Source organism: Haliotis cracherodii, unplaced genomic scaffold (assembly GCF_022045235.1).
Source record: "Haliotis cracherodii isolate W230 unplaced genomic scaffold, xgHalCrac1.p SCAF_31, whole genome shotgun sequence".
Classification (NCBI taxonomy): domain Eukaryota; kingdom Metazoa; phylum Mollusca; class Gastropoda; order Lepetellida; family Haliotidae; genus Haliotis; species Haliotis cracherodii.
The window spans coordinates 442,223-469,214 of record NW_027266288.1 but is presented as its reverse complement, the minus strand read 5'-3'; the positions used below and the strand labels follow the sequence as shown (position 1 = coordinate 469,214).

Sequence of the window (26,992 nt, the reverse complement as noted above, 5' to 3'; positions counted from 1 at the left end):
TGAACTAAATTTCTGTCCCAACATTTCAAAGTGAGAGTGAGTGAGTATGGTTTTACGCCGCTTTTAGCTTTATTCCAGCAATGTCACGGCGGGGGACCAGAAATGGGCTTCACACGTTGTACCTATGTCGGGTATCGAACCCGCGTCTTCGGCGTGACGAGCGAACGTTTTAACCACTAGGCTACCCGACCGCCCCTTCAAAGTGAGAAATAGCAAGTGATGTAGCTGATGTAGGGCCTCACCATGGAGGAGTTAGGCAGCAACTATTTAATATTTAAGGGATCATTTTGTTCCTAGAAGCTATTCTCTTGTTCACCACTTTTTCTTTTGAACGGAGAGCTAATTTTTATTCCAATACACATTTTTGTCAACTCATCCATCAAACAATTTATTTTTATAAGGCAATATTATTTTTTTAATTATTGAACAACAAAATACCCCTCCCTCCCACCAAGGATATTCTAACGGTTAGCCCCTTAGAAACTTGTCTGAGCAGCATCACATTCATTTCACATCCTCGTCCTCCTGCTATTCCCCCTCCCCCTCCCCAATCACAGGTGGCCAGACAAACTCATCCTCGTCCTCCTGCAACCCCCTCCCCCTCCCCAATCACAGGTAGGCCAGACAAACTCATCCTCGTCCTCCTGCAACCCCCTCCCCCTCCCCAATCACAGGTAGGCCAGACAAACTCATCCTCGTCCTCCTGCAACCCCCTCCCCCTCCCCAATCACAGGTAGGCCAGACAAACTCATCCTCGTCCACCTGCAACCCCCTCCCCCTCCCCAATCACAGGTGGCCAGACAAACTCATCCTCCTGCTGCCCTCTCCCCCTCCCCAATCACAGGTGGCCAGACAAACTCATCCTCCTGCTGCCCTCTCCCCCTCCCCAATCACAGGTAGGCAAAGAACTCATCCTCGTCCTCCTGCAACACCCTCCCCCTCCCCAATCTCCGGTGGGAAGAAGAACTCCTCCTCCTCCTGCCAGATTACAGAGGGTGGCGACACTGAGAGGTCTCTCCTGATATCTGGTAGTCAAACAGCTGCCTGCTGGCGCTACTGTTGCTGATTGTTGCCAAGCGACATGGCCTGCATCTGTTGCTGCATCATTCCTGCAACACAGCAATAGTAACATTTATACCCAGCAATAAGTAACAACAACAGTAACATTTACACCCAGCAATAAGTAACAACAACAGTAACATTTACACCCAGCAATAAGTAACAACAACAGTAACATTTACACCCAGCAATAAGTAACAACAACAGTAACATTTACACCTAGCAATAAGTAACAGCAACAGTAACATTTACACCTAGCAATAAGTAACAGCAACACAGCAACAGTAACATTTACACCCAGCAATAAGTAACAGCAACACAGCAATAGTAACATTTACACCCAGCAATAAGTAACAGCAACACAGCAACAGTAACATTTACACCCAGCAATAAGTAACAGCAACACAGCAACAGAAACATTTACACCCAGCAATAAGTAACAGCAACCCAGCAATAGTAACATTTACACCCAGCAATAAGTAACAGCAACACAGCAACAGTAACATTTACATCCAGCAATAAGTAACAGCAACACAGCAACAGTAACATTTACATCCAGCAATAAGTAACAGCAACACAGCAACAGTAACATTTACTCCCAGCAATAAGTAACGGCAACACAGCAACAGTAACATATACACCCAGCAATAAGTAACAGCAACACAGCAATAGTAACATTTACACCCAGCAATAAGTAACAGCAACACAGCAACAGTAACATATACACCCAGCAATAAGTAACAGCAACACAGCAACAGTAACATTTACACCCAGCAATAAGTAACAGCAACACAGCAACAGTAACATTTACACCCAGCAATAAGTAACAGCAACACAGCAATAGTAACATTTACACCCAGCAATAAGTTACAGCAACACAGCAATAGTAACATTTACACCCTGCAATAAGTAACAGCAACAGTAACATTTACACCCAGCAATAAGTAACGGCAACACAGCAACAGTAACATTTACACCCAGCAATAAGTTACAGCAACACAGCAATAGTAACATTTACACCCTGCAATAAGTAACAGCAACAGTAACATTTACACCCAGCAATAAGTAACGGCAACACAGCAACAGTAACATTTACACCCAGCAATAAGTAACAGCAACACAGCAACAGTAACATTTACACCCAGCAATAAGTAACAGCAACACAGCAACAGTAACATTTACACCCAGCAATAAGTAACAGCAACAGAGCAACAGTAACATTTACACCCAGCATTAAGTAACAGCAACACAGCAATAGTAACATTTACACCCAGCAATAAGTAACAGCAATAGTAACATTTAAATCCAGCAATAAGTTACAGCAACACAGCAATAGTAACATTTACACCCAGCAATAAGTTACAGCAACACAGCAATAGTAACATTTACACCCAGCAATAAGTAACAGCAACACAGCAATAGTAACATTTACACCCAGCATTAGTAACAGCAACACATCAACAGTAACATTTACACCCAGCAATAAGTTACAGCAACACAGCAACAGTAACATTTACACCCAGCAATAAGTAACAGCAAAACAGCAATAGTAACATTTACACCCAGCATTAAGTAACAGCAACACAGCAATAGTAACATTTACACCCAGCAATAAGTAACAGCAACACAGCAATAGTAACATTTACACCCAGCAATAAGTAACAGTAACACAGCAATAGTAACATTTACACCTAGCAATAAGTAACAGCAACACAGCAACAGTAACATTTACACCCAGCAATAAGTTACAGCAACACAGCAACAGTAACATTTACACCCAGCAATAAGTAACAGCAACAGTAACATTTACACCCAGCAATAAGTAACAGCAACACAGCAATAGTAACATTTACACCCAGCATTAAGTAACAGCAACACAGCAATAGTAACATTTACACCCAGCAATAAGTAACAGCAACACAGCAATAGCAGCAAATAGCAGCATAAGTTTGTATGTTGCTTAATACCGCACTCAGCAATATTCCAGCTATATGACAGCAGTCTGTAAATAATCTGGACCAGACAATCCAGTGATTGACATCATGAACCATCGATCCATGCAATTGGGATCGATGACATGCATCAACCAGGTCAGCGAGCATGACCACCTGATCCCATTAGTCGCTTCTTACGACAAGCATAGTCACCTTTTACGGCAATCATGGGTTGCTGAAGGCCTATTCTACCCCGTATCTTCACGGGTCTGGTAAGGACTACAGGACTAGCATCAATTTCTAACACTGACAAATACATCTCGGTGTCTACCAGCTGATTGTTCTCTTACCTGGGGGAGCATAGCCTCTGCCGACTGGAACATTGCCTCTGCCGACTGGGGGAGCATAGCCTCTGCCTACTGGGGGAGCATAGCCTCTTCCTACTGGGGGAGCATAGCCTCTGCCGACTGGGGGAGCATAGCCTCTGCCGACTGGAGGTCTGGTAACGCCCTGGTCTGGCACTCTCATGCCACGACCTTGACCTACAAAGGAAAAATAGTTATGAAAATTTCTCTTTCATAAAAAAACCCAAACATATTTTTTCCATTTGTGCGAGAGGCATCCTCTCTGGCAATGACGTTGTTTTTTATGTTTTCTAGTAGCATGATTTTTTTTGGATTCTGTTTGCATGGAACCAATTAAAAAACCCATTGACACTGAGAGTGAGTGAGTGACTGTTGTTCAATCAATGCTGCAGGTGGTACTTGTTGTTACCCTGCCTGGGGCTCGGCATTACGGGGCTAAAACAAGGACTGGTCGGCTCGGAGTCAGTATACTCTGAGTGGGGTATTCATGTTAAACTGCGGCCTGTTATCTCTGTGGGCCTGCACTAAAAAAACGGCATTATTCCAGTATAAGCAGTCACACACACATGTGTGGGCAGGGTCACAACAAGTACCATCTTTTTGTACCTTTTGATATGACACAGCCGTGAAATCGAACCCCGGACCTTTCACTCTCCGGGCTGAAGCTCTACCACTAGACCACCTCCACTAGAGCCATGCATGGCACATATATAATAGAAAATAGTTCCTAATAGTGTCAGACGTCTACTTACCCATGAGTCCAGTTGATGGAGGAATAGACATTCTTGGGGGTTGCACAGGTGTTGACAGGTCGGGACGCACTGGTTGCATGCCTCTTCCTGCAGCCTGTCAGAAACATTTCATATATTAGGATCGGTGTCCAAATAACATCTCTGTGTGTTGACTTAAGTATTTATCTATTTGATTTAACAAAATCATTTCATGGAAGCAATGCAATTTGTGACATAATTTCAAATCTTTTGTAAGGCCCCAGTCTACAAGTGAAAAATAATACTGTCATTGCAGTATGGTGGAAGGGAGGTATTGAGTAGAACATCAGATCCTCTGCAGTGGCATTTGCTGATCATGTCCCTAACCAATGGGTACCTGACTAGCCAAGGGGTAACAGCCCAGCAAAGATCCCAAGGGGTGCCTGGGGTAACTTCATCAAAAGGGGACATGACAGACATTTAGTGGGGCAGCTGCCTTGTCAAACCCAATGGCAATTTGCCTAGCCCCCTGACAATTAGTACCTACTCAGCCCCACCCAAGGGACACCTGCCCAGCCCCATCTAGTCAAGGAGAACCTGCCCAGACCCATCTAGTCAAGGAGAACCTGCCCAGCCCCATCTAGTCCAGGAGAACCTGCCCAGCCCCATCTAGTCCAGGAGAACCTGCCTAGCCCCAGTCCAGGAGAATCTGCCTAGCCCCGGTCCAGGAGAATCTGCCTAGCCCCAGTCCAGGAGAATCTGCCTAGCCCCAGTCCAGGAGAATCTGCTTAGCCCCAGTCCAGAGGAATCTGCCTAGCCCCAGTCAAGGAGAACCTGCACAGCCCAAGTCCAAGAGAACCTGCCTAGCCCCTGTCCAGAACCTGCCTAGCCCCACCCAGTCTAGGACAACATGCACAGCCCCATCTAGTCCAGGAGAACCTGGCCAGCCCCATCTAGTCCAGGAGAACCAGCCTAGCCCCAGTCCAGGAGAATCTGCCTAGCCCCATCTAGTCCAGGAGAACCTGCACAGCCCCATCTAGTCCAGGAGAACCTGCACAGCCCCATCTAGTCAAGGAGAACCTGCCTAGCCCCAGTCCAGGAGAATCTGCCTAGCCCCAGTCCAGGAGAATCTGCCTAGCCCCAGTCCAGGAGAATCTGCCTAGCCCCAGTCCAGAGGAACCTGCACAGCCCCAGTCCAGGAGAACCTGCACAGCCCCAGTCAAGGAGAACCTGCACAGCCCAAGGCCAGGAGAACCTGCCTAGCCCCAGTCCAGAACCTGCCTAGCCCCACCCAGTCTAGGACAACCTGCCCAGCCCCATCTAGTCCAGGAGAACCTGCCCAGCCCCATCTAGTCCAGGAGAACCTGCCCAGCCCCATCTAGTCAAGGAAAACCTGCCTAGCCCCAGTCAAGGAGAATCTGCATAGCCCCAGTCCGGATCATTCATAGCCCCTGTCCAGAACCTGCCTAGCCCCTGTCCAGAACCTGCCTAGCCCCACCCAGTCTAGGACGACCTGCCCATCCCCATCTAATCCAGGAGAACCTGCCCAGCCCCATCTAGTCCAGGAGAACCTGCCCAGCCCCAGTCCAGGAGAACCTGCCTAGCCCAAGTACAGAGGAACCTGACTAGCCCCAGTCCAGAGGAACCTGCCTAGCCCCAGTCCAGAGGAACCTGCCTAGCCCAAGTCCAGAGGAACCTGCCTAGCCCCAGTCCAGGAGAACCTGCATAGCCCCAGTCCAGGAGATCATTCATAGCCCCTGTCCAGAACCTGCACAGCCCCACCCAGTCTAGGACAACCTGCCCAGCCCCATCTAGTCCAGGAGAACCTGCCCAGCCCCATCTAGTCCAGGAGAACCTGCCCAGCCCCAGTGAAGGAGAACCTGCCTAGCCCTATCTAGTCCAGGAGAACCTGCCCAGCCCCAGTTGAGGAAAACCTGCCCAGCCCCAGTCAAGGAGAACCTGCCTAGCCCAAGTCAAGGAGCACCTGCCTTGCCCCAGTCAAGGAGAACCTGCCTAGCCCCACCTGCTCCACTAATCCAACGATTATCTAGCATGCATTAGCCTAGCATGACTAGCCAAGGGGTAACTGCCCAGCAAAGATCCCAAGGGGTGCCTGGGGTAACTTCATCAAAAGGGGACATGACAGACATTTAGTGGGGCAGCTGCCTTGTCAAACCCAATGGCAACTTGCCTAGCCCCCTGACAAGTAGTACCTGCTCAGCCCCACCCAAGGGACACCTGCCCAGCCCCATCTAGTCCAGGAGAACCTGCCCAGCCCCATCTAGTCAAGGAGAACCTGCCCAGCCCCATCTAGTCCAGGAGAACCTGCCTAGCCCAAGTCAAGGAGAATCTGCCTAGCCCCAGTCCAAGAGAATCTGCCTAGCCCCAGTCCAGAGGAACCTGCCTAGCCCAAGTCCAGGAGAACCTGCCCAGCCCCTGTCCAGAACCTGCCTAGCCCAAGTCCAGGAGATCATTCATAGCCCCTGTCCAGAACCTTACAAGTAGTACCTGCTCAGCCCCACCCAAGGGACACCTGCCCAGCCCCATCTAGTCAAGGAGTACCTGCCCAGCCCCATCTAGTCAAGGAGAACCTGCCCAGCCCCATCTAGTCCAGGAGAACCTGCCTAGCCCCAGTCCAGAGGAATCTGCCTAGCCCCAGTCAAGGAGAACCTGCCTAGCCCAAGTCAAGGAGCACCTGCCTTGCCCCAGTCAAGGAGAACCTGCCTAGCCCCACCTGCTCCACTAATCCAACGATTATCTAGCATGCATTAGCCTAGCATGACTAGCCAAGGGGTAACTGCCCAGCAAAGATCCCAAGGGGTGCCTGGGGTAACTTCATCAAAAGGGGACACGACAGACATTTAGTGGGGCAGCTGCCTTGTCAAACCCAATGGCAACTTGCCTAGCCCCCTGACAAGTAGTACCTGCTCAGCCCCACCCAAGGGACACCTGCCCAGCCCCATCTAGTCCAGGAGAACCTGCCTAGCCCCATCTAGTCAAGGAGAACCTGCCCAGCCCCATCTAGTCCAGGAGAACCTGCCTAGCCCAAGTCAAGGAGAATCTGCCTAGCCCCAGTCCAAGAGAATCTGCCTAGCCCCAGTCCAGAGGAACCTGCCTAGCCCAAGTCAAGGAGAACCTGCATAGCCCAAGTCCAGGAGAACCTGCCCAGCCCCTGTCCAGAACCTGCCTAGCCCAAGTCCAGGAGATCATTCATAGCCCCTGTCCAGAACCTTACAAGTAGTAAACGGCTCAGCCCCACCCAAGGGACACCTGCCCAGCCCCATCTAGTCAAGGAGTACCTGCCCAGCCCCATCTAGTCAAGGAGAACCTGCCCAGCCCCATCTAGTCCAGGAGAACCTGCCTAGCCCCAGTCCAGAGGAATCTGCCTAGCCCCAGTCCAGGAGAACCTGCCTAGCCCCTGTCCAGAACCTGCCTAGCCCCACCCAGTCTAGGACAACATGCACAGCCCCATCTAGTCCAGGAGAACCTGCCCAGCCCCATCTAGGCCAGGAGAACCAGCCTAGCCCCAGTCCAGGAGAATCTGCCTAGCCCCATCTAGTCCAGGAGAACCTGCCTAGCCCCATCTAGTCCAGGAGAACCTGCACAGCCCCATCTAGTCAAGGAGAACCTGCCTAGCCCCAGTCCAGGAGAATCTGCCTAGCCCCAGTCCAGGAGAATCTGCCTAGCCCCAGTCCAGAGGAACCTGCACAGCCCCAGTCCAGAGGAACCTGCACAGCCCCAGTCAAGGAGAACCTGCACAGCCCCAGTCAAGGAGAACCTGCACAGCCCAAGGCCAGGAGAACCTGCCTAGCCCCAGTCCAGAACCTGCCTAGCCCCACCCAGTCTAGGACAACCTGCCCAGCCCCATCTAGTCCAGGAGAACCTGCCCAGCCCCATCTAGTCAAGGAAAACCTGCCTAGCCCCAGTCAAGGAGAACCTGCATAGCCCCAGTCCGGATCATTCATAGCCCCTGTCCAGAACCTGCCTAGCCCCACCCAGTCTAGGACTACCTGCCCATCCCCATCTAATCCAGGAGAACCTGCCCAGCCCCATCTAGTCCAGGAGAACCTGCCCAGCCCCAGTCCAGGAGAACCTGCCCAGCCCCAGTCCAGGAGAACCTGCCTAGCCCAAGTACAGAGGAACCTGACTAGCCCCAGTCCAGAGGAACCTGCCTAGCCCCAGTCCAGAGGAACCTGCCTAGCCCAAGTCCAGAGGAACCTGCCTAGCCCCAGTCCAGGAGAACCTGCATAGCCCCAGTCCAGGAGATCATTCATAGCCCCTGTCCAGAACCTGCACAGCCCCACCCAGTCTAGGACAACCTGCCCAGCCCCATCTAGTCCAGGAGAACCTGCCCAGCCCCATCTAGTCCAGGACTACCTGCCCAGCCCCAGTCAAGGAGAACCTGCCTAGCCCTATCTAGTCCAGGAGAACCTGCCCAGCCCCAGTTGAGGAGAACCTGCCCAGCCCCAGTCGAGGAGAACCTGCCTAGCCCAAGTCAAGGAGCACCTGCCTTGCCCCAGTCAAGGAGAACCTGCCCTGCCCCAGTCAAGGACAACCTGCCCAGGCCCAGTCCAGAGGAACCTGCCTAGCCCAAGTCCAGAGGAACCTGCCTAGCCCAAGTACAGAGGAACCTGCCTAGCCCCAGTCAAGAGGAACCTGCCTAGCCCAAGTCCAGAGGAACCTGCCTAGCCCAAGTCCAGAGGAACCTGCCTAGCCCCAGTCAAGGAGAACCTGCCTAGCCCCAGTCAAGGAGAACCTGCCTAGCCCCACCCTGTCTAGGACAACCTGCACAGCCCCATCTAGTCCAGGAGAACCTGCCCAGCCCCATCTAGTCCAGGAGAATCTGCCTAGCCCCAGTCCAGGAGAATCTGCCTAGCCCCAGTCCAGGAGAATCTGCCTAGCCCCAGTCCAGGAGAATCTGCCTAGCCCCAGTCAAGGAGAACCTGCCTAGCCCCACCTGCTCCACTAATCCAACGATTATCTAGCATGCATTAGAAGAACCTGGGGGCACCTGCCTAGCCTCACCCCAGGCGCACCACCCTCACCTGTGGCTGATAGCCTGGCTTTGTGAGGATGTTGGCTGCTATGTCCTTCATATCTCCTGCAGCTGATGGAGCTCCTCGGCCCCGGCCCCTGCCAAGCCCCACCCCAGGGGCACCTGCTGGGGCCTGCCACGCTAGGGGTGGCGGCGGGGCACTACTAGGGTCAGGGGGCTGCACTCTTCCAGCAAACTTATGAGATCCTGGACCTGAAATGACAACATAACCTTTTCAACGTTCAATCCTTTCATCAAGCCTCTGCATCAGCCTGGACACTTCATCAGTTCATATTTGTCTTTAATACACAGTGTTTTTTGTTTGTTTGTTTGTTTGTTGTTTAACGCCACACTCAGCAATAGTCCAGATATGTGACGGTGGTCTGTAAATAATTGAGTCTGGACCAGACAATCCAGTGATCGATATCATGCGCATTGATTCACACATGTATCAACCACCTGATCCCGTAAGCCACCTCTTATGACAAGCCTAGTCGCCTTTTACAGCAAGCATGGGTTCCTGAAGACCTATTCTACCCGAGATCTTCATGGGTCCATGTCACAAATGGAGATGAATATAATTGAACACTGGAACAATCTTCTATTAGCAGGATACAAACTGAATTTTGATTATTGCTGTGGTCAGCAATATTCTTGCACACCATCTAACTATCATTTCATTATACATTTTAAAAAAGGGTGTGTGAGCGAATATTTCAGCCACACCACAGACTGTCAGCTTGCTGTGTGTGGAAAGCAGGTATTAGATGTTTACAGATTCAAAGAAATTCATGAGTATCCGTATCCGAGCATGTTCCCGAGGCAAAGGAGTTAAAAGTCCAGTTTCCACCCTGGCCGATCTAGGCTGGCATTATGGAGTTACCTTTTGTCTGGACTATGCATAGTCCAATCAAAATCGCGCACCAAAATCAAAATCTGGTTCGTAAACTGTCATGCAGATTTCGATCGATTGCAGGGTTTGCAAAGCATGTGCATCGCCAATATTCGCCAATATCGCCAGCAGATATTTTCCAAATCCTTTCATGATTTTAATCCAGGTGCTCACGTGATTTGATGCATTTCGCAATGCAAGACCCGTTTTATCACAATATAGATCTTGATTATCGAACAGATCGTCCTGACTGGGCGCCACCATTTTGTGTGAAGCTAACGCAAGTGATACGAGAGGTGGAATCTCATTGGTCCATAGGAGAGGCTTAGAGGGGACATTGTTGGTAATAGCCACTGGTGGTGCAACGATCGAGCCCAGTAATTCCAGCCTAGTTCAGGAAGGGTTGAAACTGGACTTTTAAAGTCAGTTAACTCTCTTGCCTCGGGAAGATGTGTCCGAGCAGCCGGCAAGTCACTCCCTCTATTATTCAGACCTTCCGCACCTCTACACACTGCTCAACTTACCTGCTCCGAGACTTGGCCACTGAGAAGCGTCCTGGGAGTCAAGGCTGGGGGTGGAGTTGACCCCAGGGACAGGGCCCCACCCTGAGGCAGCTGGAACACACACACACAAACTTATCTCGAATGTCAAACTAAGTGCCCTTGGATTTTAATAAATTCTTGTTTGCTTAAGTTCAAAGGAATCTGTATTGGTCCTGTTATCAGTGAAAAACAAGTCACCCTGCAATAACATAATGTTATAACAGCATGAATTGGGAATACTTAATTCAAATTTGGGAATATGTACTGACACATGCTGCAGAGTCATTTATTTTTATTCCCATCAGTGAAACCTGGGCCCCCTCACCTACCAGGCAACTTGGGCCCCTTCACCTACCAGGCAACATGGGCCCCCTCACCTACCAGGCAACTTGGGCCCCCTCACCTACCAGACAACTTGGGCCCCCTCACCTACCAGACAACTTGGGCCCCTTCACCAACCACGTAACTTGGGCCCCCTCACCTACAAGACAACTTGGGCCCCTTCACCTACCAGACAACTTGGGCCCCTTCACCTACCAGGCAACTTGGGCCCCTTCACCTACCAGACAACTTGGGCCCCCTCACCTACCAGACAACTTGGGCCGCCTCACCTACCAGGTAACTTGGGCCCCTTCACCTACCAGACAACTTGGGCCCCCTCACCTACCAGACAACTTGGGCCGCCTCACCTACCAGGTAACTTGGGCCCCTTCACCTACCAGACAACTTGGGCCCCCTCACCTACCAGACAACTTGGGCCCCTTCACCTACCAGACAACTTGGGCCGCCTCACCTACCAGACAACTTGGGCCGCCTCACCTACCAGACAACTTGGGCCCTCTCACCTACCAGACAACTTGGGCCCCCTCACCTACCAGACAACTTGGGTCACCTCACCTACCAGACAACTTGGGCCGCCTCACCTACCAGACAACTTGGGCCGCCTCACCTACCAGACAACTTGGGCCGCCTCACCTACCAGGTAACTTGGGCCGCCTCATCTACCAGACAACTTGGGCCGCCTCACCTACCAGACAACTTGGGCCCCTTCACCTACCAGGTAACTTGGGCCCCCTCACCTACCAGACAACTTGGTCCACCTCACCTACCAGACAACTTGGGCCCCCTCACCTACCAGGTAACTTGGGCCCCCTCACCTACCAGAGAACTTGGTCCACCTCACCTACCAGGTAACTTGGGCCACCTCACCTACCACGTAACTTGGGCCCCTTCACCTACCAGACAACTTGGGCCGCCTCACCTACCAGACAACTTGGTCCACCTCACCTACCAGACAACTTGGTCCCCTTCACCTACCAGACAAATAGGGCCCCCTCACCTACCAGACAACTTGGTCCACCTCACCTACCAGACAACTTGGGCCGCCTCACCTACCAGACAACTTGGTCCACCTCACCTACCAGACAACTTGGGCCCCCTCACCTACCAGACAACTTGGGCCCCCTCACCTACCAGACAACTTGGGCCCCCTCACCTACCAGACAACTTGGGCCGCCTCACCTACCAGACAACTTGGGCCCCCTCACCTACCAGGCAACTTGGGCCGCCTCACCTACCAGGCAACTTGGGCCCCCTCACCTACCAGACAACTTGGGCCGCCTCACCTACCAGGCAACTTGGGCCCCCTCACCTACCAGGCAACTTGGGCCGCCTCACCTACCAGGTAACTTGGGCCCCCTCACCTACCAGGTAACTTGGGCCCCCTCACCTACCAGACAACTTGGGCCGCCTCACCTACCAGGCAACTTGGGCCCCCTCACCTACCAGACAACTTGGGCCCCCTCACCTACCAGACAACTTGGGCCGCCTCACCTACCAGACAACTTGGGCCACCTCACCTACCAGACAACTTGGGCCACCTCACCTACCAGGCAACTTGGGCCGCCTCACCTACCAGACAACTTGGGCCCCCTCACCTACCAGACAACTTGGGCCCCCTCACCTACCAGGTAACTTGGGCCACCTCACCTACCAGGCAACTTGGGCCCCCTCACCTACCAGACAACTTGGGCCCCCTCACCTACCAGACAACTTGGGCCCCCTCACCTACCAGACAACTTGGGCCGCCTCACCTACCAGACAACTTGGGCCACCTCACCTACCACGTAACTTGGGCCCCCTCACCTACCAGGCAACTTGGGCCGCCTCACTTACCAGGTAACTTGGGCCCCCTCACCTACCAGACAACTTGGGCCCCCTCACCTACCAGACAACTTGGGCCCCCTCACCTACCAGACAACTTGGGCCCCCTCACCTACCAGACAACTTGGGCCCCCTCACCTACCAGACAACTTGGGCCCCCTCACCTACCAGACAACTTGGGCCCCCTCACCTACCAGACAACTTGGGCCGCCTCACCTACCAGACAACTTGGGCCCCCTCACCTACCAGGCAACTTGGGCCGCCTCACCTACCAGGCAACTTGGGCCCCCTCACCTACCAGACAACTTGGGCCGCCTCACCTACCAGGCAACTTGGGCCCCCTCACCTACCAGGCAACTTGGGCCGCCTCACCTACCAGGTAACTTGGGCCCCCTCACCTACCAGGTAACTTGGGCCCCCTCACCTACCAGACAACTTGGGCCGCCTCACCTACCAGGCAACTTGGGCCCCCTCACCTACCAGACAACTTGGGCCGCCTCACCTACCAGGCAACTTGGGCCGCCTCACCTACCAGACAACTTGGGCCCCCTCACCTACCAGACAACTTGGGCTGCCTTACCTACCAGGCAACTTGGGCCCCTTCACCTACCAGACAACTTGGTCCACCTCACCTACCAGACAACTTGGGCCCCCTCACCTACCAGACAACTTGGGCCCCTTCACCTACCAGACAACTTGGTCCACCTCACCTACCAGGCAACTTGGGCCCCCTCACCTACCAGACAACTTGGGCTGCCTCACCTACCAGGCAACTTGGGCCCCTTCACCTACCAGACAACTTGGGCTGCCTCACCTACCAGACAACTTGGGCCCCCTCACCTACCAGACAACTTGGGCCGCCTCACCTACCAGACAACTTGGGCCCCCTCACCTACCAGACAACTTGGGCCCCTTCACCTACCAGACAACTTGGGCCCCTTCACCTACCGGGTAACTTGGGCCCCTTCACCTACCACGTAACTTGGGCCACCTCACCTACCAGGTAACTTGGGCTGCCTCACCTACCAGGTAACTTGGGCCCCTTCACCTACCAGGTAACTTGGGCCCCCTCACCTACCAGGCAACTTGGGCCGCCTACCAGACAACTTGGGCCCCTTCACCTACCACGTAACTTGGGCCGCCTCACCTACCAGGCAACTTGGGCCCCCTCACCTACCAGACAACTTGGGCCCCCTCACCTACCAGACAACTTGGGCCGCCTCACCTACCAGGTAACTTGGGCCCCCTCACCTACAAGACAACTTGGGCCGCCTCACCTACCAGGTAACTTGGGCCCCTTCACCTACCAGACAACTTGGGCCCCCTCACCTACCAGACAACTTGGGCCGCCTCACCTACCAGGTAACTTGGGCCCCTTCACCTACCAGACAACTTGGGCCCCCTCACCTACCAGACAACTTGGGCCCCTTCACCTACCAGACAACTTGGGCCGCCTCACCTACCAGACAACTTGGGCCGCCTCACCTACCAGACAACTTGGGCCCTCTCACCTACCAGACAACTTGGGCCCCCTCACCTACCAGACAACTTGGGTCACCTCACCTACCAGACAACTTGGGCCGCCTCATCTACCAGACAACTTGGGCCGCCTCACCTACCAGACAACTTGGGCCGCCTCACCTACCAGGTAACTTGGGCCGCCTCATCTACCAGACAACTTGGGCCGCCTCACCTACCAGACAACTTGGGCCCCTTCACCTACCAGGTAACTTGGGCCCCCTCACCTACCAGACAACTTGGTCCACCTCACCTACCAGACAACTTGGGCCCCCTCACCTACCAGGTAACTTGGGCCCCCTCACCTACCAGAGAACTTGGTCCACCTCACCTACCAGGTAACTTGGGCCACCTCACCTACCAGGTAACTTGGGCCCCTTCACCTACCAGACAACTTGGGCCGCCTCACCTACCAGACAACTTGGTCCACCTCACCTACCAGACAACTTGGGCCCCTTCACCTACCAGGTAACTTGGGCCGCCTCACCTACCAGACAACTAGGGCCCCCTCACCTACCAGGCAACTTGGGCCGCCTCACCTACCAGGCAACTTGGGCCGCCTCACCTACCAGACAACTTGGGCCGCCTCACCTACCAGGCAACTTGGGCCGCCTCACCTACCAGACAACTTGGGCCCCCTCACCTACCAGACAACTTGGGCCCCTTCACCTACCAGGCAACATGGGCCCCCTCACCTACCAGACAACTTGGGCCGCCTCACCTACCAGACAACTTGGGCCCCCTCACCTACCAGGCAACTTGGGCCACCTCACCTACCAGACAACTTGGGCCACCTCACCTACCAGACAACTTGGGCCCCCTCACCTACCAGGCATCTTGGGCCTCCTCACTCTGGTCTTGTAATCCTCAAGTTCTGCCTCCACTTCCTCTTCTTCCTCCTCCAGGTGGCGCTGCTGCTGAAAAATCATTTCATCAATGATCTTAGAAATAATGCCACCAGGGTACTGTAGGCCTAGGTCAAGGTCATAAAAGAGTGTACTAACGTAAGTAAGTAAAATTCAAATACAATAAATCATCCTTATTTTTCAAAATGATAGTCCATTGGTGAAAAGTCAAAACATGTATAAAATGTATTATCTGTTTGTGCACACACCACATACTTACTGCATATCAAAGAGTAACTGGCAAAACTGACATTTACAATATCACTGGCACATCAACTACCTCGCCCACCTGCCTCCCCCTCCCACCCCCTTCTACATGCCTCCGCCTCCCCCCCCTTCTACACGCGTCTGCCTCCCCTCCCACTTGTCTCCCCCTCCCACCCCCTTCTACATGCCTCCGCCTCCCCCTCCCCCCCTTCTACACGCGTCTGCCTCCCCTCCCACTTGTCTCCCCCTCCCACCCCCTTCTGCATGCCTCCGCCTCCCCTCCCACTTGTCTCCCCCTCCCACCCCCTTCTACATGCCTCCGCCTCCCCCTCCCCCCCCCCTTCTACACGCGTCCGCCTCCCCTCCCACTTGTCTCCCCCTCCCACCCCCTTCTGCATGCCTCCCCTCCCATCTGATCTGTGTCGCCCCATCCCCTCCCTTTGCCTCCCACTCCCACCTGTCTCAGCCTCCCTTTGTGCCACCCTCTTTGCCTCCCGATGTCTCGCCTTTCATGTGTCACCCCTCCCTTTGTCCCCCCCTTGCCTCCTCTTTGTCTCCCGCTCCCATGTATCTCCCCCTCCCACGTGCCTCCCCCTCCCTTTGCCTCCTACCTGTTTCCCCCTTCCCACTTGTCTCCCCCGTCCCACTTGTCTCCCCCTTCCACTTGTCTCCCCCTCCCACTTGTCTCCCCCTTCCACTTGTCTCCCCCTCCCACTTGTCTCCTCCTCCCACTTGTCTCCCCCTCCCACTTGTCTCCCCCTTCCCACTTGTCTCCCCCTCCCACTTGTCTCCCCCTCCCACTTGTCTCCCCCTTCCCACTTGTCTCCCCCTCCCACTTGTCTCCTCCTCCCACTTGTCTCCCCCTTCCCACTTGTCTCCCCCTCCCAATTGTCTCCTCCTCCCACTTGTCTCCCCCTTCCCACTTGTCTCCCCCTCCCAATTGTCTCCCCCTCCCACTTGTCTCCTCCTCCCACTTGTCTCCCCCTTCCCACTTGTCTCCCCCTCCCAATTGTCTCCTCCTCCCACTTGTCTCCCCCTCCCACTTGTCACACCCTCCCACTTGTCTCATCCTCCCACTTGTCTCCCCCTCCCACTTGTCTCATCCTCCCACTTGTCTCCCCCTCCCACTTGTCTCATCCTCCCACTTGTCTCATCCTCCCACTTGTCTCCCCCTCCCACTTGTCTCATCCTCCCACTTGTCTCATCCTCCCACTTGTCTCCCCCTCCCACTTGTCTCCCCCTCCCACTTGTCTCATCCTCCCACTTGTCTCATCCTCCCACTTGTCTCCCCCTCCCACTTGTCTCATCCTCCCACTTGTCTCCCCCTCCCACTTGTCTCATCCTCCCACTTGTCTCCCCCTCCCACTTGTCTCATCCTCCCACTTGTCTCCCCCTCCCAATTGTCTCCCCCTCCCACTTGTCTCCCCCTCCCAATTGTCTCCCCCTCCCACTTGTCTCCCCCTCCCACTTGTCTCCCCCTCCCACTTGTCTCCCCCTCCCAATTGTCTCCTCCTCCCACTTGTCTCCCCCTCCCACTTGTCACACCCTCCCACTTGTCTCCCCCTCCCACTTGTCTCCCCCTCCCACTTGTCTCCCCCTCCCACTTGTCTCATCCTCCCACTTGTCTCCCCCTCCCACTTGTCTCATCCTCCCACTTGTCTCATCCTCCCACTTGTCTCCCCCTCCCACTTGTCTCCCCCTCCCACTTGTCTCATCCTCCCACTTGTCTCATCCTCCCACTTGTCTCCCCTCCCAATTGTCTCCCCCTCCCAATTGTCTCACCCTCCCACTTGTCTCACCCTCCCACTTGTCTCCCCCTCCCAATTGTCTCCTCCTTCCACTTGTCTCACCCTCCCAATTGTCTCCCCTCCCACTTGTCTCCCCCTCCCACTTGTCTCCCCCTCCCACTTGTCTCCCCGTCCCACTTGTCTCCCCCTCCCAATTGTCTCCCCTCCCACTTGTCTCCCCCTCCCACTTGTCTCCCCCTCCCACTTGTCTCACCCTCCCACTTGTCTCCCCTCCCAATTGTCTCCCCCTCCCAATTGTCTCACCCTCCCACTTGTCTCACCCTCCCACTTGTCTCCCCCTCCCAATTGTCTCCTCCTTCCACTTGTCTCACCCTCCCAATTGTCTCCTCCTTCCACTTGTCTCACCCTCCCAATTGTCTCACCCTCCCACCCACCTCACCCTCCCACTTGTCTCACCCTCCCACCCACCTCACCCTCCCACCCACCTCACACTCCCACCTGTCTCCCCGGGACTTGTGTGACTGTTCTCAGTTCCGACATCTAACCCTGTGCTGCACCCACCTGCTGACTGTAACCTGTCTCCCTCGTGGTGCCCCTCCCTAGCCCCTGCCTTGCCCCGGGGGTCCAGCCCCTGCCCTGTGAGTTGGGCCGAGCTGCCCGAGACGGGATGGACACAATGGAGGGGGGTATGTTGATGTAGCCGGACGGCTTGTTGGAACTGCAGGGAAGGTGCTTCTCCGTCAGTTTGAAGTTGAAGATCTGGGACAAGGCGTCCGAGATGGCGTAGCTGAAACACCATCAATCCAAGGTGGGTGAGTCAAAATGGGGTTTAACATCACATTCAAGATTTTATAGCGACGTGCATGCACATGAGTGTGTGTGTGTGTGTATGTGCATGCGTGCTTGCGTGTGGTTGCTTGTCTGGATTATTACTGGTTTCACAGGCCTCAAAGATGCGACCTAAATTTCAATTTGTCTACTGTCTAAAATTCAAAGGTAGCCAAATGACTACATTGAAAAATATCTTGTTGTAACTAAACTCCATTGCGTCACATACGTGGACACAAACATAAATAATTTGAATGACACCATTTTCTCGATCGCCAGTGTTTTCACAGTCGCAATGGAAAGCATTTACCGTTCTCATCATCTGTTTCATTAACATTCCAATAGATCAATGCAGCATTACGAGGGATTCGGTTACGTAAACTCTGTCAACACCGTAGGCCAGTACACTGGCCAAGCCGTAGTCATGTCAAAATAGCATATAATTTTATGAATCTACCTGTCATATAATTCATTTATAAAATCTATCACATTTCACAATGTCTGAAATATGTATTCCATTTTAATTTATATTTTTTTATCGATAAGAATTATTCACTATATGCCGCAATGTCATTGAAAATAAAATTCTTGGACACACACTTCGACAAGGTGTCCACATAGAACATGTCAAAGACAACAAATAAAGACGTTTCAAGCAAATCTTTAAATACATTATACAAAGTAATAAATACAATGAACAAAAATATTTCCAAAAGTTGTCAAACTTACATCTAAGTCATTATTTCCATCATATCGTGCAATCACGTGTAATGTAAGTCAAATGACATCTCGGCTTTCGTTGCCTCGCTCGGACATGATGTTTAATGCCAAAATATATGCATGAAAAATCTTTGCTCGCAACCTAGCATGATACATCCATGAAGTGCAATATTTTTCAATATAGATCGCGACTGCCAGGTTAAAAATGTTGGGAATAACAAGATTTAACCAACATCTTTCGTCAAAATCTAAAATTCATCACACACGAGGACAGTACCGTAATTTGTTTTGCTGTTCTAGGTCACATGCTCAAATTTGACCAATCATGAACCTTGTAGCTGATTTCGGCAAAAAAGCATCATTAGAAACCAATTTTTATCCAATAAAATTCCATGTAAGTACTGCTACAGATATGAAACGGCTCCGGGTGATGTTATGACCGTGTAGATAAAAAAACAAGCTTTCTAGCGGTGTGTATATGACGAACTTTTTATTCATACGAGGTTTCAAAAACAGAGGTTTTTCTTCATGTTACTGAGCACCTTTTGTGGGAAATAAATTATTTCATTGTTGTTAATTCAACCAAAGAGTGAACCTGGACCAATATTCATTTCATAATGAAATAGAAACACCATTTACAACACCGGTATTTGCTTTCAATGTCTTATCACTTTGAATATATTCAGATACGATCTAAACACACATTGTCGAAGACCTATAAAACGAAATGTATGCCAACGAAAAGAACAGCAGATCGTGAAAAACATGTCTGCTAATAATAACTGCTCACAAATAATTCCTCCCTTAGTCGACAATCAACAAAAATATATGATTATAATGTAATAACTATTTTATCTTACTTGACAATGCTCATTGGATAAGCAAGGATATACCTATGTCATCTAGCAAAATAAATTGCATCATTTGAGTCACCAATAACAAAAAAACAAGTATAATTATAATAGTTAATTGATAAAAGATAATTTCAAATGTTTTTGGCTACCTAAACATTTGGCTTGTCTTGTTGATTTTACCACTGGCTACCTGAAAAAATATACTGGTAGCATATGGCTACTAGTTAAAAAATTAAACTTTGAGGCCTCTTTCATAGAGCTAGTCTACTGAGGTCCGATGTCGCAGTTTAACAAGCACGTAATCGAGTCTGGACCAGACAACCCAGGGACTGACATCTTCACAAATGGGAAACAACAAGCTGTACCAAGTCATCGAGCTTGACCATCCGATACCGTCAACCACCTCTTACTACAAGCATGAGCTGCTGAAGACCTATTCTAACCCCGGATCTTCACCGCAGAAGGGGAGGTGAACTTACGCCACTCTCCTACCCAGAGTTCCACGCGGACAGCCAGCCAGCACCTCTGCAACAGGCCAGCGCCATGTGACGATTCATCACATTTTTCCCAGTCCATTCAAGATATTGCATATGCTTTTCATCCGTTTCATGTTTGACAAGTCTACACATTTTCATAAACAAATGTCAAAGAATAGTTATGGTTCATTAAGAAAGTATCCTTTACGCAAAAATCTACTTGTTTTTGCATAGTTATCCTTTGTTTGTACGGCTCCACGTGCTGTCATCGAAGCCCAACGGAGAGCTAGCGATACGGTCACCTTGATGAATAAACATATATTGTCATGCAACTCACTGTCACAGTTGTAGTAGCATATCTATTCAATTATGCAAAACAATATGTAAAGAGCCCTCAAACACTTGCATTAGTCAGTTCTATACTGATTTCTGAAAAAGCGTGTTTGTTTACAAACAAGAGAAAAGTCCGGTCACATGATATGCAAATTTGCCTGTGGCAGTGGTGTTAGGCTGAGTCACCACTGCGCCGGAGTGTGAACTTACGCATATCTCTGTACGACAGCCAGAGCGCAGTAGTTGCATTCCTTCTCCTCATGCCAGTCGCACCTGCAACAGATTGCTTCAGTGAAGGATACAGCCAACATAGTCCCGTCATTTTGGTCGAAAAAAATGGCCAACCTCAAGAAAATTGCAACAGAATTAATTCATACTTTATGTTATTTGGTAGCATGTCAGCTTTCAGGAAAAAAAAGTCTACCAAAATCAACTCATGGGAATGACCTTTCTCAAGGTCACAAGATATAGGCCTATATAATTCGTATTTTCGTATTCTTGGATATTTGTAGGAAGGAAGAGATTCAAATTTATTATAGTTTTCTTTCTAATATAACTAAATTAAAGAACAGTCTGGGTATACAACTTTTATTTACTTTATAAAAAATATCACAGGGACCAATTTAATACATTATAATAGTTCAAGGTCAAATAGAGGACATATATGAAGAGTGGCCGAGAAGTTAAATGTTGCCATAGATTTTCAAATATTGGAATGAAGTCATACATATTATATTCAAATGTAAGATAATATATCATTTTAAGAACTTAATGTACTAATTGTGGAAGAAATCACCTAATTGTGTGTGTGTGGGGGGGGGGGGGAGGGGGACTGAAATATTTGCAACTTTATGTTATTTGGATGCCAGTTTTGACGTTTATATAATTCAAAAGATTGAGACTCTGCCCGAATTGTGACTCGCGTACAAGGGGAAATGAATATCATATGTTCCAGTATACATGTTTAAAATTTGAAAGAAAATTATTACCAAACTATTGTCGTATAAATCCTCAACTTTTATAAACTCCGATGCTCATTCACAACTACTGATAGTTGAACACTCATTCGTTAAGTAAGTATATTGGTTGCATATTTCAGAAGTTAATTTTTTTTTGGTTGTATAATGCCGCGCTCAGCAATATTGCAGCTATATGACGGCGGCCAGTAAATAATCGAGTCTGGGCCAGACAATCCAGTGATTGACATCATGAGCATCGATCCACGCACTTCGGATCGATGACATGCATCAACCAAGTCAGCGATACTGACCACCCGATCCCGTTAGTAGTCGCCTTTTACGGCAAGTATATATGATACTGTGATGTTGTTGTGCTAGATGTAAATAGTATAACGTAGCTGTAGTTTCAAAAGATAATCCAGTAATAAAACACTTACAGAACAATAATCATCTTTAATGTCAATTATATCATGTATGCTATTTCTCATATCACTTTAATACATTGTAATTTGTATGTGTATCATGTTTGGGAGAGGCATTCAGATAAGCAAAATTTGCTTGTTTGCCAACCCCTCCACTTTATGGAAATAAATATGTTAATATCATAAAGAACTGGAACTTATTAACGCATGGGTAGTTGGCCGACTATAATCTATTCTGGTGAAAGGGGCCCCGGCGAAACTCATGTCAGCCGGTTATCTATTACTGTCGCTGATATGCTGAGTGAACACAGGCTATACTGACTATAGATTCATTTATTTTAGTGAGCGAATCTATTCTATTTGAGTATCAGTACAAGATAATCATAGACTATTGCATAGCATAGCAATATGGCAAACGCTCAAGTGAGTGAGTGAGTGAGTGAGTACGGTTTTACGCCGCTTTTAGCAATATTCCAGTTATATCAAGGCGGGGGACACCTGAGTGAGTGAGTTGGGTTTGACGCCGCTATTGAAATTATTCCAGTTATATCACAATGTGTCAGCTTAATGTGGAAGGAAAGCCCGAAGTGATGCAGGTCTAAGACGTTTACCTCTTCGGTGAAACCCACGAGCACGGGTATGGTGTTGACAAACCTAGAAACGTAATCGGGGCGAACCAGGATTCTAACCCACAATCATAGGTTTCTGGGGTTTCAGCAAATCGCGGCACCTTAGACGATTGGGCCATCCATGCCCCCGAGAGCAATCTCATTAAAATCAGATCTTAGTTCTCGCTACCGCTATACAAAGGACTGAGGACATCCCATTACGGGTCATGTCAGAGCGACCTTTCTCGAATTTTGACCGACCAATGAAATGACCGACAAGAAATCGACATCAGCCAATCAGAAGGCAGCTTTCTCGAGCTTAACGACACTAGTTTCAAACTGGCGACTACGCTTCGAAACATATTTTGACGTACTCTCGATTTAAAAAAAACTGATAAGAATATTTCGTGGTTGCATGACTAGAAAACACGTTCCGACTGTCCCTTTCATGATCTGGTAAGCGACGCTCTGATTGGTTGGATGAAAGGTCGTTCTGACGCGACCCCTAATGGGATGTCCTCAGATCTTTGTTTGGCGGTAGCGAGTACAAAGATTTGATTTTAATGAGATTGCCCCGAGGGACACCAGAAATGGGCTTTACGTATTGCACCCATGTGGGGAATCGAACCTGCGCCTTCGGCGAATAAACACACAAGTGCCTCGCTGTATTCCAAACAATCTTTGGGGACAGAATTTGGTCTACTCCTGCTACAAATTTAGTTTCAAGTCAAGAAACAGAGTACAGAATCCACTGGTGCTGTTGTCTGAGATCATGCCGTTCCAGAATGGTAGCCGTAATTCTGAAAGAAGAAAAAGGTCTTACAGCATCGTGCCAAAAGAGAGTAAAGTTGTTTAAATTCCTACATATTTCAAGTAATTACGTCTGCATTTGCTGAATTTTCCTGGTTCCGTTTTTCACCAATTTCCCAGACAAAAAGTTACAAGCCGGTTAAAAGAGTAATTTTGTGACTTTAAACAGTAAAACAAATGCACTCAAGACGAGAAATGTCAATATCGGGTGTTTTAGAAATAGGCAACTTTTTCCGATATCAATATTGTCAAGATTGGTTGTAAAACGTAATGAATCTAATGAAATGCAAATTACGTACGCATTACGCAAATGATTATACATCATGTCACTCATGGGCTTCCATACATTTTTTATTTTATCAAAGAGGGTCCACTTTTCGATTTAATTTTTCACATAATTATGTTTCTAATAATTGTAACAATGTTGGTTGAATTCATAAAAGACAGGAATATGGTTATCGGTCGTGTTTAACACACATGTTCTCTGCTGGTGCGGCCGTAGTTATATAGCAGAAGACGCTACACAATTTATGGTTGATGGGCATGTTAGAAGTATATTGGAAGCCAACTGCTATTATTTTCATCATTATTAATTTCATTTTTAAATAAATGTATATTTGTCAACTTACCATGAAATAATACGGCTCCGTTATCGTTGTTTTTTTCTGAATATTTTCCAAGGCATTAGCAGGATCACTACGAATTATCTCCCTTTGCGAGCTCTTCTTGATGTACGGCGACCTGTAGATGCCATATTCTCCTCGTTGGTTTTTATCTTTTTTGATGCGGGAATTAACCATTTTCCCGAAGGTTGATTTTGGTAGACTTTTTTATACAAACTCAAATACATTCAATTAAAAGGAAACAGTCGTAAAATATTCTGTTGCAATTTTCTTGAGGTTAAATTACAGAATGACCAGACTAACAGTATCAAAAGTATGTTGTTATACATCCCCACCTCATCCCTGATACATAGTCCCAGCTGCTTGTTATATATCCCCACCTCGTCCCTGATACAAAGTCCCAGCTGCTTGTTATACATCCACCACCTCGTCCCTGATACAAAGTCCCAGCTGCTTGTTATACATCCCCCACCTCGTCCCTGATACAAAGTCCCAGCTGCTTGTTATATATCCCCCACCTCGTCCCTGATACAAAGTCCCAGATGCTTGTTATATATCCCCCACCTCGTCCCTGATACAAAGTCCCAGCTGCTTGTTATATATCCCCCACCTCGTCCCTGATACAAAGTCCCAGCTGCTTGTTATACATCCCCATCTCGTCCCAGATACATAGTCCCAGCTGCTTGTTATATATCTCCACCTCGTCCCAGATACATAGTCCCGGCTGCTTGTTATATATCCTTACCTTGTCCCAGATACATAGTCCCAGCTGCTTGTTATATATCTCCACCTCGTCCCTGATACATAGTCCCAGCTGCTTGTTATATATCCCCACCTCGTCCCTGATACATAGTCCCAGCTGCTTGTTATATATCTCCACCTTGTCCCTGATACATAGTCCCAACTGCTTGTTATATATCACCACCTAAACCCTGATACATAGTCCAGCTGCTTGTTATAAATCCCCCACCTCGTCCCTGATACATAGTCCCAGCTGTTTGTTATATATCCCCATCTCGTCCCAGATACATAGTCCCAGCTGCTTGTTATATATCTCTACCTCGTCCCAGATACGTAGTCCCAGCTGCTGGAGGTCAGCATGTCGGTGATGGAGGTCATGGAGATGCCCTGTTTCCCGGCGTGGTTGTAGAGGTCGGCCACCAAGCCTCCGATGTCATAGACGCGGCGGAGACGGTTCACCGTTCCTAGACATGTGTGGTTACAGATCCATTCCAGGCAGTACGCCGTCTTCTCGTATGAGTCAGTCTGAAGACAATAAGTGAGTGAGTGAGTGAGTGAGTGAGTGAGTGAGTGAGTGAGTGAGGAGTGGGTGAGTGAGTGAGTGAGTGAGTGTTAGTCAGTGAGTGTGAGTGAGTGAGTGAGAGTGATTGAGTGAAGGTGAGTGAGTGAGTGAGTGAGTGAGTGAGTGAGTGAGTGAGTGAGTGAGTGAGTGGGTGAATGAGTAAAAGGGGTGAATGGTGAGGGGAAATTGGGTTTAACATTGCGTCCAAGATTATTGCACTTATATAGTGACGTGCATGTACGTGTGTGGCTGCTTTTACTAGTCCGGACTGAAGTCGATTTATAGTGCTAGCTCACTGAGATACCATACCGCAGTTTAACATGAATACCCCACTCAGACACAGTATACTGACTCCGAGCCCGCCAGTCCTTGATTTAGCCCCTTAATGCCGAGCGCCAGACAGGGTAACAACAAGTACCATGTTTTAACATCTTTTTGTATGCCGCTGTCGGGGATCGGAGATAATAAGTGAGTGAGTTAGTGAGTGAGAGAGTGAGGGGAGGGCGGGAGGGAGGGGAGGGGAGATTAAGTTGAAATAGAAAACTTATAAACGTGAACATTTACTGGTCATTTATGAAGGTGGTGGTGGTGGGGGGTGGGGGGTGGGGTTGGGAGTACCCTTGCCCTCCCATAATGACCAAATGATAAATATTCAAATTCATAAAAAAAAAAATATCTGAAAAACTAAAAGTGTCATTTCCCCAACTCCAAAATACAGTTGGGATAAATTTTGCCGCCCCCACCCCAACCCCTACCCCCCACCTCTCATCAATGCAACCGGATCATCCTCCCCTGTATTAAATGACCAGCAAACAGAATGTAGGCATGACAAAGGGACACAGCTTCACCACCAAAGTATCGGTATGGGGGTGAATGAATAAATTATATCCAACTGACCGTTACCATGGTAACCATTGGAGACAGAATTTTTGTTCTTGTCAAGGATTTCAAGCTGTGCAAGTGTGGCAGATATAGAGCAGACTCACAAGGCAGTACAGCGGTGGGTAGTCAGGTTTCTCCCCGTTCGGGTTGACAAAGTTCTCCAGCTGTATCCACAGGCCTCGATAGTTCTCATCCGACAACTCAAAGTTCTCCACAGGTATCTGATGGCTCTCCTCACCTGAAAAGATTTGTTTTGTTTGTTGTTTAACGCCGCACTCAGCAATATTCCAGCTATATGACTGCGGTCTGTAATGATCGAGTCTGGACCAGACACTCCAGTGATCAATATCATGAGCATCGATCCATGCAATTGGGATCGATGACATGCATCAACCAAGTCAGCGAGCCTGACCACTCGATCCCGTTAGTCGACTTTAACGACAAGCATAGTCACCTTTTACGGCAAGTATGGGTTGCTGAAGACCTATTCTTCCCCGGAATCTTCACGGGTCTTCATGTTGCTGAATCTGACGTGGCGATCCATCTGGTTGACTCTTTCATCCAGTATAGGCTGATGGGACCAATTTTAACCCAGAACCCAGACATATTTCAATACTCACTTTTTGTCATACAGGTATATCTGTAGCCTGTCGGTATCCGCCCTGGAACAAAACACTCACACTGTAAAAACAACTCATCGGGTGTCAAATATACATGGGGCTACGAGTGGCCCAGTCATCTAAGGCGCAGCGATCCACTGAGTTGAGTCCCTTGGGCAGGCCAGAAGCCTATGATTGTGGGTTCGAATCCCGGTTATAGGTTTCAGGCATGCCCAAGGGACACAACTCTGCACAGGGAATTGTGGCATATTAGACGACTGCTGCGTGAAGATCTAAACACATCCGTAGAAGGTAAGGTGAGGTGAAAAAAGGTTTAACGTTGTGTCCGAGATTATTGAACATATATTGGGACATGCATGCGCGTGTGTGCGTGTGATAATGCCTATTTTATAGTGCTAGCTCAATGAGATACCATGCCGCAGTTTAACATGAAAACCCCACAGTATACTGACTCCTAGCCAACCAGTCCTTGTTTT

General features: G+C 49.6%; 1 protein-coding gene across 2 annotated transcripts in view; it reads right to left on the bottom strand.

The window, feature by feature from the left end:
* Nucleotides 1–938: 938 nt before the first annotated feature.
* LOC139477154 (protein maelstrom homolog) overlaps nucleotides 939–26,992 on the bottom strand; it is a 35,250-nt gene continuing 9,196 nt past the window's right edge. Inside the window, exons 5-15 of one of the 2 annotated variants that reach the window (XM_071259704.1) lie at nucleotides 26,517–26,558; nucleotides 26,001–26,134; nucleotides 24,772–24,977; nucleotides 20,500–20,562; nucleotides 17,640–17,865; nucleotides 15,048–15,135; nucleotides 10,520–10,609; nucleotides 9,114–9,316; nucleotides 4,111–4,204; nucleotides 3,344–3,535; nucleotides 939–1,109 (exon numbers count right to left, since the gene is read on the bottom strand). In XM_071259704.1, coding sequence (XP_071115805.1) covers nucleotides 1,054–1,109; nucleotides 3,344–3,535; nucleotides 4,111–4,204; nucleotides 9,114–9,316; nucleotides 10,520–10,609; nucleotides 15,048–15,135; nucleotides 17,640–17,865; nucleotides 20,500–20,562; nucleotides 24,772–24,977; nucleotides 26,001–26,134; nucleotides 26,517–26,558 — 1,394 coding nt within the window. In that variant the 3' untranslated portion in view covers nucleotides 939–1,053. The remainder of the gene's footprint in view (nucleotides 1,110–3,343; nucleotides 3,536–4,110; nucleotides 4,205–9,113; nucleotides 9,317–10,519; nucleotides 10,610–15,047; nucleotides 15,136–17,639; nucleotides 17,866–20,499; nucleotides 20,563–24,771; nucleotides 24,978–26,000; nucleotides 26,135–26,516; nucleotides 26,559–26,992) is intronic. The other variant, XM_071259705.1, reaches the window with a different exon arrangement.